General features: G+C 43.9%; 1 protein-coding gene across 1 annotated transcript in view; it reads right to left on the reverse strand.

Moving 5' to 3' along the window:
• The window catches only part of ZNF572 (zinc finger protein 572), a gene marked incomplete at its 5' end in the record, with an annotated part of 53,817 nt that overhangs the window by 21,469 nt on the left and 13,486 nt on the right, over positions 1 to 18,862 (reverse strand). The window contains one exon of the mRNA XM_081070894.1: positions 14,566 to 14,731. Coding sequence (XP_080927020.1) covers positions 14,566 to 14,731 — 166 coding nt within the window. The remainder of the gene's footprint in view (positions 1 to 14,565; positions 14,732 to 18,862) is intronic.

An 18,862-nucleotide genomic window follows, 5' to 3' on the forward strand; every position in this document is an offset into this window, starting at 1 on the left:
ACTATCCCCCTATTGTTGGACATTAAGGTTAAGAGATTTTGCTACTGAAAATAGCACGGCAAGGAACATTGTACAACTTTTAAAAATTTTGAAACACTCTTTTTGGATTAATTCCCAGTTGTGAGATTAAAGGTCCACAGCAGAAAAGGAGACTGGTAATGTTTTGTAAGTAATAGTTCATGCTTTAGGTTCTTAACAGCAGAGTTTGGCCTTATTTAATGTTTTATTCCCTAAAACTTAATACAGTGTCTTACATAATGCTTTATTTCAATAAATGTGCATTTAACATAAATTATGTTAAGAATGTATTCCTCAAAATACAGTTTACTAAGAATTTTTTTAACTAATATGATCATATTTTCTTCTTTGATCTATGAAAAAGTTTATTCATGTTAATTAATTTCTTAATGTTGTATGATCCTTATATTCTTGATCATAACTATTATCCTTTTTATATTGATTGATTTGAGGTGTTAGGATTTCATCTAAGTTTTATTTGCAAAAGAGTTTGGTTTATAATTTTATTTTTTGTGCTACTTCTGTCTGGGCATGTACAAAGGGAGCAGCGGATGAGAAAATGTTCCCATATCTAGAATGGGGAAGTCACGGAAGGAAGCAGAGGAGAAAATCACATGGCAGAATAAATGTATAGGGGGAAAAGGGCAATAAGTCATCGGAAAAATAGCATACACATAAGTCTCTCTAAGTAAATAAATGAATGAATAAATAAATAGCTTTCATCCTAGGAAAATTTATCCAGTGCTCTCCCATACATCAATTATTCAAATACTAAGCACCTACTACATTCAGTCATTGTGTTGAATGCTATGGATATTATGGTGAATAATTGATTCTGTCTGGAGACTATAGCCATATCTTGAGAGGTATACTGTAGGCAGTGCTACTCTTAACCCCAAGTGCTGGGGAAAAATAAGTGATTTCTTTAATTGCAAACTTAATATATGCTTAATGCAAAATAAATAAATACCAAGAAGTTTACACACACCTATAGTTCTATTACCACTCAAATATAACTGTTGTTCTTGCTATCTATAAATGTATAACAAACAACCCCAAAACAGCAGTTAAAATAATAATTTATTATTATCTTTCAGAGTTCTGGGCTTGATGGGCTCAGTGGGCAGTTCTTACTGGGTGACAGACAGTCAGAGAGCGTCTTATTCTACCCAACCTCTCCACCTGGCTAGCTTGGGCTTCCTCACAGCATGGTGGTTGCAGGGTACTCAGACTTCTTACGTAGCAGTTGGTTTCCCTCAGAGTTTGTGTTCATAGGTAGAAGTTGCAAGGCTTCTTACGACTTAGACTCCGAAGTCACACAGCATGTTGGTAGTAATCTGTTGATCAAAAGCCTTCCTACATCTGGCCACATTCAAGAGAGCAGAGGAATAGACAGCAACTCTGGCTTATGTGTAAAGGGGAGAAGGAAAACATAGTGTCCAGCCATCTTGGAGACAAGCTACCACAATTGCTTATCTTTGTCAATATGACTTTTCGATAATTTTTTTTACATAACCAAAATATAACCAACCATTAACATCAGAACATTAACATTGATAATAACTACTATATAATCCCCAGAACTCATTCAAGTCTTGTCAGTAATTCCAACAAAAAAATCCAGTTCAGAACCACACACTGCATTCAGTTGTCAAAACTCTTTAATGTCTTTCAACTTGGAACAATTCTTCAGTCTTCCCATGACTTTTTCATGACCTTGAGACCCTTGAAGAGTACAGGCCAGTCAGTACACAGAATGTCGCTCCATTTGATTTTTCTATGATGGTTCCCCCTGATTTTATCCAGGTTTTTTGCTTGGGTGGAAATATCGCAGAGGTATTGCCATGCTCTTCTGTCAGTTCAAATCTACTGTTGAGCTCCTCTAATAAATTTTAAATGTCAGTTCTATTTTTCAACTCCAAAATTTCCACTTGGTTCTTAATAATTGCTCTTTACTGATAGTTCCTACTTGATATGACATTAATGTCATACCTTTCTTTATTTCTTTAATCATAGTTTCCTTTAGTTCTTTGAACATATTTATGATGGCTGCTTTGAAGTCTTTTTTTAAATCCGACATCTGGTCCCTCTCACAGACAATTTGTGCTGCCTGCTTTTTTCCCTGTGTACGTAAGGGGCACACTTTATTTCTTTACATGTCTCATAATCCTTTGTTGGTAACTGGACATTTCAGATAACGTATGGGAGCAATTCTGGATTTGCCCCTCTCTTGAGCTTGCTGTTGTTTGCTTATTTGTTGAGTGACTTGTTGGACTCTTTTCGTGAAGTCTGTTTCCCCCACAGAGTGAAGTTTCCTTAGAGGACTCAACCTTGGGCATATACACTCTCATCCTGGGATAACGGGTATTTTTGTTGTTGTTTTTTGTTTTTTGGAGGGCTCTCTTTGACTTTTTCCCTGATTATACCCAGCTTTTAGTCTCCACAAATTGCCAGTTGAATGCTCTATTTTTTTTTTTACACTACCCCAGGGTATAAATTGCTCCACAATTATTCAATTATCCAGTTAAACTCGTGTTCCTTTGTGGGGGAAGTTTTGAGGTCAGTGTTTGAGGTTTGCTCTGATCCCAGGTAAGCTCTTCTTAGCCATCTCTTTCCCAGGTTCTCTTGGGTAAACTAGCTGGCCTATGGTTTAGCCTCTATCTCTCAAGGAGCTATCAGCCTCCTCTTATGTAATTGCTTTCCACCCAAACCTCCATTGTTTTGTTTTGTTTTGCGTGGTTTTTTTTTTTTTTAAATATTTTTTTATTGGGGAAAGGGAACAGGACTTTATTGGGGAACAGTGTGTACTACCAGGCCTTTTTTTCCAAGTCAAGTTGTTGTCCTTTCAGTCTTAGTTGTGGAGGGTGCCGTTCAGCTTCAAGTTGTTGTCCTTTCAGTCTTAGTTGTGGAGGGTGCCGTTCAGCTTCAAGTTGTTGTCCTTTCAGTCTTAGTTGTGGAGGGCGCAGCTCAGCTCCAGGTCCAGTTGCCGTTGTTATTTGCAGGGGGCGCAGCCCACCATCCGTTGAGGGAGTCGAACCGGCAACCTTGTGGTTGAGAGGACGCGCTCCAACAGACTGAGAGTGCCCTTTGGCTAGAACTTCCTCACACTCTGTTTCACATAAAAGTAGGTCCTTACAAGAGAGCTTCAGAGCTCTCTGTTTAACGGCCTATTTTCTTATCTGAGGAAGAGCTCTGTGCCACAGATTTGGGGGTGGGGACAAGGTGCATTGCTCTCTCAGTGACCCCTGTGCTTTAGATGCTGGCTGGACCAGGTCGTAGCCTCTATTCTTAATGGCTTGCCTCTGCTGGTATAGCATCTCTGCTCTACGAGCAAGCTGGGATGAGGGTGATTGTGAACCCAGTGGTGTCAGCGTCCGGCAGCTGATGACTGTGGCTAGGTGGAAACAGGGAGCCCCGGCCCTCTCTTGCACTCACCTAGAATTTAGCCTTTGCGTCAGGTAGCTGGGAGGGATAGAAAAATTGCCAGTGGCCTGCCTCTTCAGAGAAGATACCAAAGCCCTTGACTAGGAGCCTCATCAATATTCTCTTGACCCTCCACAGTGTGTCCTTCTTTGCCTGCGTCCTAGTGCTGACTCCACCTTCTACTTGGACCGTTACAACGACTTCCTACCTTTGTTCCTGCTGATTCTTCACCAGCAATTCAGTTAATTCACTTCCTTAGGAAACTCAATCAAGGGACTTCTGGAAGGTGAGTACACTCAGTCTTCATCTATCAGTCTTCACCCCTGTTGTTAATGTTTTGCTTCTATTGTTGTGCATTCCAATCCCTCTGTGGCTGGCAGCCTGGAGGAGAAGGACACAATTATTACTAAGGGCAAACCATGTATCAGGCCCTATGCTAAGTGCTTCCCATGTCATTTCTCATCTACTCCCCACAGCGACCCCATAAATTTGGTACTTTCCTCGTTTTACAGGTGATAAAATGAAAATGTAATAACTAGACCGCTGTCTTATAGATAGAAAGTGGGAGACTGGGTTAAACAGAAATGGAATACAGGGTCTTTGACCATAAGCTTGGCATGTGATTGTGACAAGACAACACGTATGAAACAAGTAGCAAATGAATTAATATGTGGTGTTAAACTGTTTTATTTTTCTAATTTTATAATGGCTTATTTTCTTCCTCTCCAAATTATAACTGCATCTACAGCAAAGCTCACACTTCCCACTAATTGTATCTTTTAGAATACTTAGTGCTCTGTGGCCATAAAGTAAGCACCCAGTAAATTGGTGTTAGGGGACAGTGAGTATAAAGACTAAAACCTTATGTAATAAGTGAGGGAGTCTGGAATATTAAAACAAGTTCAGGTTTTACTAAATGCCAACCAGAGAGAGAATCTGAAATTCAGAGGGGACGTGACCCACTGGAGATCACACAGCTCGTTAGAGACAGCCTGGGCAGAAACCAGTCCTCCCAGCTCCCTGCCCAGTATACCTTCCCCATCACTCATCGCCTGCTTAGGTCAGCAGAGCACACCTGGCGTCCACATCATCGTTTTCTAGCTCATGGGACTAAATGGCCCCACCTTCTTCACTCCCACACGTACTGCTTTTTTCTTCTTCTACTGGACTCTAATCTGTAGAAACTTAGTTCAAGAGTCATTTCTTGGAAGGCTGGCCAGAACACTCTAGTGTGATTGAGATGCCCTCCTTATTTACCCCTTCGCATTTTGGGTCTACCACAGCATCTTGGCAGGGATAGCCCTCACTAACTTACTTGCTGTTCTCCCATTGGATTAGAAATTTTCTCAAGGCAGAGATCATGCCTCATTTGACTTATGAAACTGTTGTCTAACACAGCATCTGGCACATGGCCTCCTAATGGGTGCTTAGGGGATAAATGACTGCCACCCAGGTAACCCCGTGTGTGACGTGAAGGTCAGTGTCAGTGATGGCTTCTTGGAGCAGGATGCAATTGACATGAAATGAAAGATGAGTCCAGTTAACCATTAGTGGCAGGTGAAATACACAATATGTTCCTCTATTTCACAAATATTTGAGGGTGTCTATATGCACCATTGGCTTCTGCAGAGAAAACAGCCAATATGACATACATGCTCTCTGCCCTCATGTGGAGCTTACAGTTCAGCAGCAAAGGTAGACAAGGGACAAACACTTGAATAAGTTCATTTCTGATAGTGGTTAAGTGCTTTGAAGAAAATAAAAAAGGGAAACGTGGTAGAGAATTGCTGGGGTGAGGGAGTCCTTTCAGATACAGTGATCAAGGAAGGCCTCTTTGAGGAGGTGACATTTTAGCTGAGCCCCCACAAGATGAGACGGAGCCAGCCGATAGATGGGGGTGTCGTAGGGGAAGGAGTAGCCAGTGCAAAGCTCCTCGACTGGAGAGACTTAGAGGTGTACAAAGCACAGCAAGGGAACCAGATTGGGCTGGATCACAGGATGAAGAGCACAGTGGCGGAGATGAGGCGAGAGAAGAAGGGACCAGATCCTGCAGGACCTGGGGGCCCACACAAGGAGCCCGGAGGTTAATTGAGGCACAAAGGGAAGCCGGAAAGTGTTTGGGGCAGGAGAAGTGATATGCTCCTACTTGTATGTTGAAAAGATCATCCAAGGTGGGATTCAGGTGAGGAGAGTGAGCAGAGGGTGACCCCCACGTTCAGCTCTGTACCCAATGGGGCTTCCAATCCACATTTGAGAGGGAGCCAGGAGGTAAAGACAAGTGGCCATGTCTGTAGGAAATCTGAAGGCGTTTTAACTTCCTTATGTTTGCTGTTTTTGTAACCTCATGTTCTATAAAGTCCTTACACCTCATGGATTTATTTGTGGAGGATGGGGTAATAAGGTGGAGCCGAGGATAAGGAACCCCAAGGTGTAGAATAGAAGGGGTCAGGTGACCAAGGACAAGAAAGCCAGCCAAGTCCCCAAGATCTGAAGCAAAAATTGGGAGGAAACACCAAAAACAGCAGATTTGGGCTTGAGAAGCAGAAAGGGAGAGAGAAAGGGAGCTTTTATATCTAGTTCTATCATTTAGTTACATAGTGGTACCTCGGTTTTCGAACGTGATCCACGAGCTCCGAAACGTTCAAAAAGAGCCGATAGATAGCTAGGCCTCAGGATCTTACACTCAGCGGAAGCCATGTGACATGTGTGACTTCTGAGTCGTGCTCAAAAACCAAAGCATTTACTTCCGGGTTTACGGCATTCATAAACAAAAATGTTCATCAACAAAAACGTTCGAAAACCGAGGTACTACTGTACAGGCAGCCCCTTTATCACATAGCATTTGATAGCTCAGCTCTTTCCGCAGCATCTAATTACGTCACATAATTAACACCTACATCACTTACTGGCTAACTCACTCTTTCCTTGTTTCGGCCACAGGACCCTACATGGAAAGTGGATTTTATTGGCAATAGGGAACCAACTTCAGGTACTTAAGATGTGATGATGAAAAGCAGAATGGAGAAAGATGTTTATCCTATTAGGTTGTAGAAATTTCTGGAGGCAGATGGGCCAGCTAGAAAGTTGGTGCAGCAATCTGGTCCCCAATTGCTGGTGATTGAGGGCAGTTGTTTTAAAAAGGAAACCAACCTGAAGGCAAGGGAAAGGGCAGGTCTGAGACACTTCCTCATTTTCTTTCCGGTCTTTCTACCTGGATCACAAATAGTGCTCTGCACAATTTGAAGAGACATTTTTTTTTCATCTCCAAGTTCATGAATGCTGTGCTCAGCAGGTGACAGGTAACTCGGTGAAGCTTATGAAATACTTCTTCGGGAAAGAAATAGGCCATAAGAGCTAACTGGGTGAACAAAAATAGGTCATGGTATGAAGACAAGGCCGGAGCCGAAGGCGGCCATCTGCTGGAACACAGGCAATGCCCAGCCTCACGGTACAGGTTCATTTCCATTTCCTGCCATGAGCCTGTGTTAGTACCACTGTGCTGAAAATAGCCACTGCTTCTTATCAACTTAAGAAAGGAACATCTTCCTCTTGTTTAACCACTTTCAAAGGAGAAATTCCATCCCAGCCCTCAAATCCCAGTTTACCAGCTCTGTGACATCGGTAAATCACTTAGTTTTTTTTCTTTGAGTGCCAGTTTTCTCACCTGTAAAATAGGAGGAGATAATACTCACCTAGGGTTTTTGAGAGTCCAGTTAGACGACTGAGTACCTAGATACTCAATTAATAATACTTTCCACCTAGCAAAATGGTGATATCCTATGACACTCAGTTTTGCCACTTCACAACCACCTACCAAACTTGCCTCTTGGAGAAGCGATTAAACACCTGTGAGGTTCAGCTTCCTCAGCGATATGAGGCTGATCATCATAGCGCTTAGGAGGATTAAAAGAGTTAATATATGGAAAGCGCTCAGAACAGGGTCTGGCACACAGCAAATACATTAGGTTTTTTTCTTTCTGTCCCCAGAGTGCCAGACACACTTTAGCACACGTTGGGATTTCATGTTTCTAAGAACTAAATCACTGAAAATGTTCAGGTAGAAACAAGCCATGGAATTCCCTTTCTTAGAACTTCCTTTTGCATTTATGTTTGTTTTCTCAGAATGATTTCCAGTGAAGTCACTGGACATTTAAATTAAACAAGCTTTATAAGTACAGGCTTGTATTAGGCCAGTGGCTATACCTTTGGTGCTTTCTCACGCTTCACTGTCGCATACCCCCTTGCCACCACCCAATCTCACAGCTTCTAAGATGGGGCAGGGGGAGTAATGTCCACTGGAAAGGCATTGAGCCCCTTCACCAGCTTCAAGTCAGAGGAAAACTTGCACAAGGGAGGTGTCCTGTGAGAGGAAGTCAGGACATAGCTAGAGAGTGACAGATGACATGTCCCAACAGCTTCAGGTTAGGTTTTTCATGGTAGATTCTGGAGAAACGCATCAGTCTATTTTATTGTCAGAGCTGGAGGAAGAGCAAAAAGAGAAGTCTCATAATAGGTTCTTTCAGTTTGTATATTTTAGCTTCTACCCCACGGTCCAGACAGTTTTACCGAGTTCAGGGTTGCAACAAAGAGGGCACTCCACAGAAAAGCTGAATATGTGACTAGGGGCTGAGAGAGAAAAAAAGGTTCAAGAAATGGATCTCTCTGCTCTAGCCTGCCTCCAGTGACTGACTGTTGTGGAGGAGATGAAGGCCTGCTCGTCTGAGCTTGAGACAATCCCAAGGGGCCATTCTAGTTCTAGAGTTCCTCATGGCATCAATGGTGTGATCAAGATATGATCAGGGTCTTTCTGACTCTAGAGACTGTCCTCTCAACGACAATGCTGTTGTGCTAGAATGAAAGCATACAGAAAATAGTAGGAGTGGAAGAAGAAAGAACCATCATGGTGTCTTCTTCTTAGTGAACAGTAGGCCAACAGCTATTGCCTCAACCTGCCTTTCTCTGCTCATGGCACAGTGGGGGGAGGAGAGTCAGCCATATTTACGTGACTGGGGACAGGGCAGGTAGCTATTGTATCACGTTTCCCACTGGGTTTTACTGGTTAGTCAACACAAGTTGCTGACTCATGGAGATACAAATAGTAGGATCCAGAGGTGATGTTTTGGGCAGTACAGATTTGGATGGTAGGAGACGGAATATTAAGATATGAGGTAACCAGCCATGTCCTACACGATTATTTGAAAAGCGATGGAATTGCTGAAATCAGAACACAGAGTGGTATCCACGTGAGCTTTAATAGTGCATGCTTCCCTGGTTCTATCCTGAGCAATCTGCCCCGTTTGGAACTTATAGTATCATTCTAAGATCCTACTGGTCATCCATTCCTTCTTCTGTCCATCCAGCAAGTCATCAAAGATTCATTTGGTGTCTCTTATATGCCAGGAGCTCTGTTACGTTTTGAGATTGAAAGATAAAAACTAGTACTTGCTTGCAAGGAGCCTTATGGCCTACAGAGCTGACAAATATTTCTAATACACTGGCATAATCGCTTGAATCTGTTGGCTTAGGATAAATTATTCTGTAATAACAAATGATCCCCCAAATTTCAGTGGCTTACAACAATGAAGGTTTATTTCTTCCTCACATTACTTGATCTTTATAGCTTGGCTAGAGCTCTGCTCCGTATCTTCATCATGGGACCAAACTACCATATTTCCCCCCAAATAAGACCTAGCTGGACAATCAGTTCTAATGTATCTTTTGGAGCAAAAATTAGTATAAGACCCAGTCTTATATTATCATAAAATAAGACCAAGTCTTATATTAATTTTTACTTCAAAAGACTGATCATCCGGCTAGGTCTTATTTTGGGGAAAACACAGTAGTGGGAGTGGCCTTTACTTAGAATATGCTAATCTCACGACAGAGGGAAAGCAGAGAGTGGAAATGTGCATCTGAAGCTTTGAAAGCTTCTGCTTACATTTCATTGGCCAAAGCAGTCACGTGACCAGGCATGACATCAGCAAGGCAACCTTGGGCAGTTAACAGTTGGCAGTTGGCAGTTAACAGTTGGGAGGGAAAAACCCACTCCACCATCATGCTATATAAGAGTCAGCTCTAGGCATAGAGAGCAGGCAGAAAGGCATGAACATTTTGAAGCTCCTAGTTTTCGTGATTGATTGATATCTGTTTCAGTTTAGTCTTTAGAGACTTTTGTCAGAGCAGACCACATATTGGAATTGGTGTTACTCTGTAACAATGGAGATCTGCATAGAAATTTCAGCCAACTGAGAAGTAGCTTTCATGACAAACCTCTGTGACACACAGACATTGCTATTACTTGGTTTCTTACAAAACAGTCACTGGGTTTGAAGCCACACACCTGGGGAGCTGTCCTGGCCTGCCACTTACTAGCTGTGTGATTTTGAGAAGTCAGTTGGCGTCTCCCGTTTTTAATCCTTCATCTGTAAACTGAAGGTGGTTGGGAGAAAGGGAAATTGGTCTGTAAACAGTGAATCACTATTCAGACGTTCAGCTTTTATAAAAATCTCCATGGAAAATGTCATAAGAGGTGGACAGCTCTGATTTTTTTCCATTGCTGTGGGAAGCTGGTGCACAGAATAAGCAAGTTTGCTGCCAGCAGCTGAGATGTGCTGAAGCTGGTAATTACCTCTGAGATGGGCTGAGGTCTGATTGTAAGTGTGCCAGGCAAACCTATCAATGAGACATGTGCCTTGATGAAATGCTGACAGTCTATTTATACAGAGGCAGCTGTGATATTATAAAAGAATGCAAAGCGTGCTGGAGGTCTAAGTTGTTATGGAGGATGCGACTTCCGTTTATCTGTGGTTGATTGCTCCGGGATGGTAAAAATCGGGTATAAACATGAGCAAAAGAGTCCCTGAATTTTAATAATAATCCAGTATCTTAGAGATGGATGAAACCTTAGCAGTGATTGAGCCCAGTCCCTTCTCTGAATAGATAGGGAAACTGAGACTCACAGAAGTTAACAAGCTAGCTTTCATATCACTTATTTGTGGCTAAGCATAGCGTTAATGTCTGAGTGGCAATTAACACAGAAGGGGAAAAACTCACCTTTTATTTAATGAATGTGCTAACTCATTAATCTCTAAAACAACATTTGTGTTAATATTTAGCATTCACATTTCTAAATATTTATTCACTATTGACACATAATCAACCAAAGCATAAAAACTTAACAGTAAATTTCCCCGGACATTTAAACATTCATTACAAATTTTTAATCAAGCTCTTATATAAACAAATAATTAAAACTACAAACCTAATAAATCAGATGCCTTTACGTGGTCTAAACACTTTAAGAAACAGACAACGCATAAACAGAACATCACTTTGATTACAGATAATTGTTCTATGGAGAAATGGCTCCTGAGACACAGGAAAGCCAGAAGGAAGATATTATTGCTCATGGAGGCCAAGGGAACCTAGTCATTTCTTTTCTAGGAGGAAGGGGTCTGGCTGATGATATGTGACTCAAAAACTAGGGGGTGGTCTATGAGCATATTTTCAATTAAGGGCATGGATTGTTGGTATAAGTTCTTCTGAAATGATGAGATGGTCCCATAGCAAACCCATAGCACGGGCTGTGGTGTACTGGAAATGAACTCCGTAACTCTGTCAGGTCCCCACCCTGAGGACAGCACTTCCAGAGGGGCACATTTCTTTGGGGAGTTCTGGGGGGCCAAGGGCTGCAATATGGATGTATTTAGCTACTCCAGCTCTTTCCGGCCCCAGACTTTTGATAATAGTCTGTATCCTTGACTAATTCTATCAGAAACTTGACAGGAAGAGGGAGAGCAAGAGTAAGAATGAGAAAGGTCTCTTTTCACTAATATGTAGCCCACCTGAAAAGCTGCATACAATTGCACTAGTAAGCTCCAGTAATAAAAGTGCTAATGAAGGTACATTTACATGCCATAAATGTAAATTTCTTCTCTTCAGTCTAACCTTTAGTCTTAATTGTATAGCTTCCCTTAATTGTATGGCTTCCCAAGGTTACTAGTTTTCAACCTTTCCAGTATTGCAGTCATTTATATAGGATATGGTTTCTATAGCTTCTCAGACAGAGTTGCTGAGTTTATAAAAGCCTCCAAAAGGATAAGAAGACAACCCCTGGCCAGCTAAGTTTCTAGGTTCAGGATTTTTGACACAGAATTTGTCATTGCTAGGATCACACTTGACCATATGGCCCCAGATGGTTCCCAAGCACAGAGTGGGAAATTCCAGCGGGAAAAGGTGAAAAGAAGGGGGTGGGGAGTATAACCCAGAGTTTATCTCACTTCTGCTCATTTTCATTTGAGCATTTGGCCACGCCTAGCAGCAAGAAGGGATGGAAATACCCTGTCCAGGTGCCTGGATGAAAATCTAATGTTTTTCGGTTTAAAAGAAGACCCAGTACTGGGTGACGTCTAACAGTGTCCGCCACTGTCCATGCTTTTGACCACCAAGTGTTTGTGGGCACGCTTCGCACACAGACACACCTACCCTGTCTCTAAGGGAGACCGGCCCTAAACCCAAATGCTTTGATTCAGCTCAAAGACCTGAGTGATCAGCTGGGTGACAAGTCAGGGCTGGGTGTAGGTCTTGGTGGTACAATTTTAACAGGTGACTCCCCCCCCCCAACTCTTTCACACCCAATATACAATGGCTACACAGGAACAGGAAAACTGCAACAAAAAGTCCCCATTCAGAAGAGGGAGGAAAAGAGAACACACGTAAATTACTGGCCCATGGCAATGATCAAATCCTCCTGGGCAGGAAGTGAAAAAACTTTCTTCTTTGCCAGTGAGTGAGTTGCTTGGTTGTGCCCCCTCCACCTCCCTCGGCTGATACACTCTGTGGCCTTTGACTTTTCCATTTGGGAGATTCTGCCTTATCCATCTGACATAGCATGTCAAAATGACGCCCCCCCCCCCCAGGGCGGGGGGGTGCAGTGCTTTCACAGTCCCCTCCTGCAGATGTGGGGTTGGAGCCAAGGTCTTGCTTCTGGGCCATGAGCTTTGTTAAATCAGACTTGTAGTTTCCCAGGCAATAAAATTCCCCCAGTAAGCTGTAAGCCTACGTGCTTTCAATGTATCTCACGTGCAAATAAATGACAGCCAAAGTCTGATTTGACATAGATGTAACCTAAAGATTTGACTGAGTCTACGGCCATACCACCCTGAACGCGCCCGATCTCGTCTGATCTCGGAAGCTAAGCAGGGTCGGGCCTGGTTAGTACTTGGATGGAAGATTTGACTGACTGACAACCCCATGCTCTGCCTGTCCCCTAGGTCTCAAGCTAAGTGGGGTTGTCCTGAGTCCTTCTGAGGAGACAGGCTTGAGTGGGAAAGCAACCTCCTTAGAACCATTTTTGCTGTGCCATCTAACAGAGAACACAGACTAGCAGTGCTTGGGAAAGCACTTTGGGGACAAAGTCTTAGTTTTTGCTAAAGCTCCCTAAAGCCCCCTCTAAAGACTCCAATGGTGTCGTCAGATCGCTCTCATCCTCTCATCTCTCGGCTGTGCTGTCCTGGGGGTTTATTCTCACTCAGGAAAGCTCCACCAACATTTCTAAAGGTACAGAGTCCTGAATGTAGAGGAGGACACACCTGATCTCTTCCAGCATCCATACATAAAATCTTAGGGCAATTCTTGCTTGGCCCTCCTGGAATAGTCATTTTGTAACTGGGGACCAAATGAGTGAGTCCGGGGCTCACGCTGCCTGCGCCGCTCAGCCAATAGACCAACACAGGAGTTGGGTCGTAGATTAAGCGTTTATTCTCAGAGCACCGGTGGTCTGAGAAGGCAGCGGGTTAACACCTCCAAAAACTGCCTTCACATTCTCAGACCAGCTGGGGGTATTTAAGGGAAAATCAGAGCGTTCCTCCAGAGGCTGCGTGATATCTAGAGGTCTGGAGGTCTGTTCTCCTTTCATGATGCCTCCCTCTGTCATCGTTTGGGGGAGTAACCTGGGAAAATGCGAAGCGATAGAGTTGGTAATTAGCCGGCATCTACAAGGCGGTCTTCTAAGATAAGGAGCCAGAACCGGGACAGGGCATCTGGAGACATTCTGAGCTCAGCCACAGGGGTGTGAAGCCCACCTGGATGGGGGGATGGGGACAGGGCATCCTGGAGGCATTCTGAGTACAGGGGGCCCAGCTGGGCCCTGCTGCAATTATGCCCAGGAGATGGAGTTGTTTGGTTGTGAGTCATTTGGCTGCCATGTTGTGGACCATCACAATAGGGAGGGGACCTGGCCAGGACCACAACAAGAGCAGAAGAGTCGGCTGCCCAAAAGAAATTGAGGGCATGCTATCAGACCAAATGGGAAGGCATGGTTGGCAAGCAAAAAATGAAAGCTACCCAGGACATCTGGCCACCAGCTGGGGCAACAGTGCTGGCAACAGTTCAATACCCGGAAGGCTTAGGAAAGATGGGTGCCACTGCTAAATAACACTTGCTTTACATTTTATTCAGTAAGACTTGTTTAAACCCAGGCCTTATCTCTTCAACCGCGCCTTACCCAGAGGTCATTGTTACTTCAGACAGCCAGGGCAGGCCAGGGTGGGAACCACAGAAGACAAAGATGTGCCTTTCTTTTTCAAAACTGATGCTTGTCATACTGAGTGTGGAGTGTTCCTGCCCGTGGCCTTGAGCCTGGTCCTGTCAGCAGCTGGAGGAAGTTCAGAAGGAAGCTCCTTTCTCCTTCCTCTCCTCTTTCTCTTTGCTTTTTGCCTCCGAAAGACTCTCTCTCATGCTGGCGTCCTTCCCCTGATCCACGGCGTGGGGAGCCTCTGAGTGTGGGGTGAGACTCTGAACTAAAAGGGAGGTGCTGGGCTTGGCGGAAAACAAACAGGGTAACCCCGAAGGGAGGCAGGAGAGGGCAGAGGCCAGCGAGGGCATGTGCACCCCACTCCTCTCTGTCCACGGTCCCTCCAACTCCCCACAGGATCCTACGTTCTCCAACTGGCTCTTCCCTTCACCCACATATCCATGCCTAGAACTTTCTGAGCATGAGCACTGCAACAACGAAGAAGATGGTCTCCACATGTTTGAGAAACTGTCAGGATGATAAAGCGCTCAGGCAACATTTCTTCCTTTAAAGTTGTGCCCCTCCCCACCCACCATCCTTCCTGCACCCACCTTCCCCGAGTCCTTCCACTGATCTGACTCCAGCTTTCCAACGTTGTGTCTCATCTTCCCACTCCTGCCGGCAGGATGATTGAGAGGCAGATGTGGGCCAGAAAGCAGGGAGCCGCGCAGTCGCTGTGTGGCTTCCTGGCCCTGCCGCTCCTCCCTCGTCAGCAGCCTGCAGGCCACACTCAGCACCAGGACTGAGGTCAGGAGGAAATCCCAGTCCTCTGAGCGGGCATTTCCAAGCTCAGTGTCCTTCAAGGCAGAGGTTGCTCTGGCTCTCCTCTCTCAGCTCCCCAGTACTGCCCACTCAACCACACTGCCCTTGGGGCAAATGGAGTTGTATAAGTAACTCCGAGGGTTCTGGAAAGACTTGAGGAATATAAAAACAGTGGTAAGCTAACGTCGGATGGATTGGGATTTTGTCAAGTTGCTTGGGCATTTACTATTCCTTGAGGTGCCTGGAGTCAGAAGACCTGTTTACAACCGCTGGTGGGAAGTCAGGGCCCAACTACGTGGCCATGCCCCGCCTCACTGGGGTTGGCTGTGTTTTCCAAAGTCGGCCACACAGTACCTCCCATCCGGCATCCTTTTCTGTCCTGCAACCTTGCTGCCCCTTCATCAAGAGATGAGGTCTGCTTCCTCTACCCCCTTGAAACCAGGAAGCCATGGGACTGCTTTGGCTACTAGAAGACAGTGGAAGCAGTGCTGTGTCACTTAGGGGCACAGCCCTTGACGGGCCTGGGGCTTTGCTTTCTGCCGCAGGGAAACCAGGCAGTAAGTATCCAAGCAGTTCTTCCGTACCCTGAGACGACTATGCTGTGGGCAGCTTAAAAGCCCACTCAGAGGCCCTGGGGGATGAAATGCCTCGTGGAGGAAGGAAAGGATCAGGAAGGCCCAGACATAGAAACATTTAAGATTATGGAATTTTAACCTAATGTCTCTCTGATTTTATACTTGTGTATCTCTCACGCTCACAAACTTGCGTCCTAATGGCGTTGACATCTTCACTTACTCACTTTATCTTACAGTATAAATGTTTCCAATAACAAGAGCCACGCCAACATTGGTAGCAGAATATGGAGATCGTCATCTTGCAAAGATAACTTTTCGTTCTTTTTGACTTGACACAATGTTCCTTTAGGGCAGGATTTCTCAACCTGGACACTCCATTTGGGGGTGGATAATGCTTTATTGTGGGAACACCTCTGTGCATTGTAGCCTCTACGTTCTCCCCGCTTGGAGGCCTAGAGCCACCCTCCAGCTGTGACAACCAAAACTGTCCCCAGGCACTGCCAAATGCTGCCTGGGGAGCAAAATTGCCTCAGGTTCAAGACGACTGCTTTAGGAATACAGTCAAAATACTGAATTTAAAATCCTGTGCGGTTCCTCTTGTGTCTATTAGGACTGGGCCAACAACTTGATGTGTAGTTGGGTTCACTTCTTTTGGTGGTTTTCAGGTGTTAGAGATTGCTTTTTACACATCCAATTTTTTTTTCCAATTTATGTAGAACATTTACAGCATTCTCAAATGAAAATATGTAGCCAGGTAGTTTTTTTCATTTAATTGTTTTAATCATGTAAAACATAGTATCGAATAACCATTACAATCAAAGACATTTCTATTCCAAGTCTCCATCCTGCTCCCTCCTTCCCTCCATGATAACCATTTTCTTTACTTTTGGAGTTATCCTCCCATTGTTCTTAAAAATACAAGTAACTATGTATTATATGTACTTATTGCATATTTACCTACATTTATTACCTCCTTTCTTATACAAAAGTCAGCATACTATAAAGTCCGTCACGTGTGCCTAAAAGCCAGGATTTCCATCTATCTTCCGTTAACTTTAATACCCAGGTGGCTACTCCATGCACAGCTCTGTGCTGGGCACTAAGAATCTTGCCTTCAATGGAGAAGATAGACTGATAGAGGAGATAGTTCCATTACACACAATGCCACATTTTCAAGGTTTCAATTCCCATAGCTGATGTCTCCAGTGAGACTGGCGGCCATCCTGACCAATGATGAAGCACTTGTCTCCGGGGATAAATGTGTTGGCTGAGAAGCCTTCATGTCACCTGGAATGAGGATGGTCTTGATTAAAGAAATGACTTGGGTGAGGCAGTTTGCTTGGGACAAGGAAAGTTCCGTTAGAGAAGGTTCCCTGACTATTCATAACAGAGCCTCAAGAGAGGCTTAAACAAGTGTAGAAAATGAGGGTGGTGACCTAAACCGGGACCCCTGCCTTTCCCACTGGTATCAGCCACTGGATTCCATTAAATGAGTCGAGTCATCAAGAAACCTGAGTCAAATTTAGCCACCTAACCTCTGTATTTCACAATTGTCAAAATGTCTATGGGTAAAAATTACATGCAAATACATTTATTATTATTATTATTATTATTATTATTATAAAAATCTCCAAATATAAACAAAAATAGAGAATACAATGAGCTATGTAGCTACACCCAGTTTCAACAACCATCAACATTTTGCCACACTTGTTTCATCGATCTTAACCTATTTTTTTCTGAAGTGTTTCAAAGCAGATTCCGCATAATCAGCCATTTCACTCTTATGTGCATCTTTTTTTAAGAAAGTAGGTGGTGTAGGGGGAGCAGGACATTTTCTTACCTATTAACAATAACATTTGTTAATATCACCCAATATCGAGTCTAAATTTAGATTTATCTGATTATCTAAAATAAAAACAAAAACCCAACTGTCTTTACCGTTAGAGCAAATCAAATCAGGTTCTAAACAAAATCCACTCCTTGTATTTGGGGAGCCTGCTATGGGACATGAACTGATGAAACATTGAGCACAAAGCACTCTGGGTGGCTGAAAAAGAAAGGTCAAGCAACAAGCGATTCTAGCTCTTGGTTGTTTGACCCCAAATCCATAGGGTTGGCAGAAACACCTGTGTTCCCCCACTCCCAGACTTCTCCAAGTTGAACATTCTCTGAACATTCGCATGGTTTCTCTGTGGCATGGTTTCTTCCCTCTTTCCCATTCTTCTCTTAGCATGCTCGTTGGTTAGTTTCTCTAGTAGACATATTACAAGGGGCCACTGTGCTCAATTATCAAGCCTCAGATCAGATGTGATGTCCGTATTTTAGACATAAAGTCTAACTTCATGGGTGGGTGACCTGGTGTTCAGCTCAGTATTAGCTGTAACTTCCAGAGGTAGGCCAACGACTCATAGCTTTTCCTGGTTCTTCTTTCTGGATTACCCACGAGCCACTTGGGTCCTACCCATCCTTCGGTTCCTACTAAAAATTTGTTTTACCTCACGGTCATTTGCAAATATCCATGTTGCCCGTCCAGCAGAGGATGGATACGGGCATGGGGCCTGGAGTCTCAGAAGCATGGCTTAGCCTGCAGCCAGGCCTTCCAAGTTCAAGTTCCAGGTCTGCCAACTGTGAGCTGGGAGACTTGGGCAGGTCATTTAATCTCTGTTTCTCCATAAAATGGTAATGGTGGTAATACCTACCTCATTAGGTTGTTGTGAGGATTAAATGAATTAACACATCAAAGCCTGACAGCGTTATATGTGTTTGATCTGTGTTTGCTATTGTTGTTATTGTCCATCTACCACTTTGATGACATAGGACCTTGAGCAAGGCATCCAGTCAGAACATATCTCCAATATCTTATCTCTAACTTGGGGATTGCAATGGAACCCCCCATGGAAAGGAATAGTAGGAAGATTAAAAGAGACAGTTTACCAAAAGCTGAAAGAACAGCGTCTGGTACATAATAAGCACTCAATAAATATTAGCTATTATTAATTTTACCCTTTGTATTTACCAGGGTACGGATCCTAAGTCAGAAAGGCAGTGTGTCACGAATACTGGCATCTCTTTATTTTCGGTAAATCAACTTGATTTCATCTCCAATTTCATCCTGCCTCAGTCATTCTTGGTTTCTCTTCCCCAAGTCCTCCAGAGTGTGTGCTAGAGACCTGAAATCTAACATCATGACTGGGCTTCCAGACGGTCCTGTTACTCATCAGTCTTGCGTCCAGTCAGATGTCCCTCACATGTCTCAGTCCAGCAGGTCTCTGCACACTTGGGACCCAAGGTCATGGCCAAGCCTGCAAGCCTCCACCCAGGACCAACTCCTAGAGTATCATTTCCAGCCACCGCCTTGGAAGACTCCTGGGATCCACTGACCTTTCTCCTACATCTTGTCCAAGTCTCTGAAACTCTCTTCCTTATCCCTCAGAAAATTCCTTTTGTTCTGTAAACTTGTTCACCTCAGTGGATTTGGGGAAACAAGTCTGGCACAAGTATCTCCAGG

Source organism: Rhinolophus hipposideros (assembly GCF_964194185.1).
Source record: "Rhinolophus hipposideros genome assembly, chromosome: 13".
In the NCBI taxonomy this organism is placed as follows: domain Eukaryota; kingdom Metazoa; phylum Chordata; class Mammalia; order Chiroptera; family Rhinolophidae; genus Rhinolophus; species Rhinolophus hipposideros.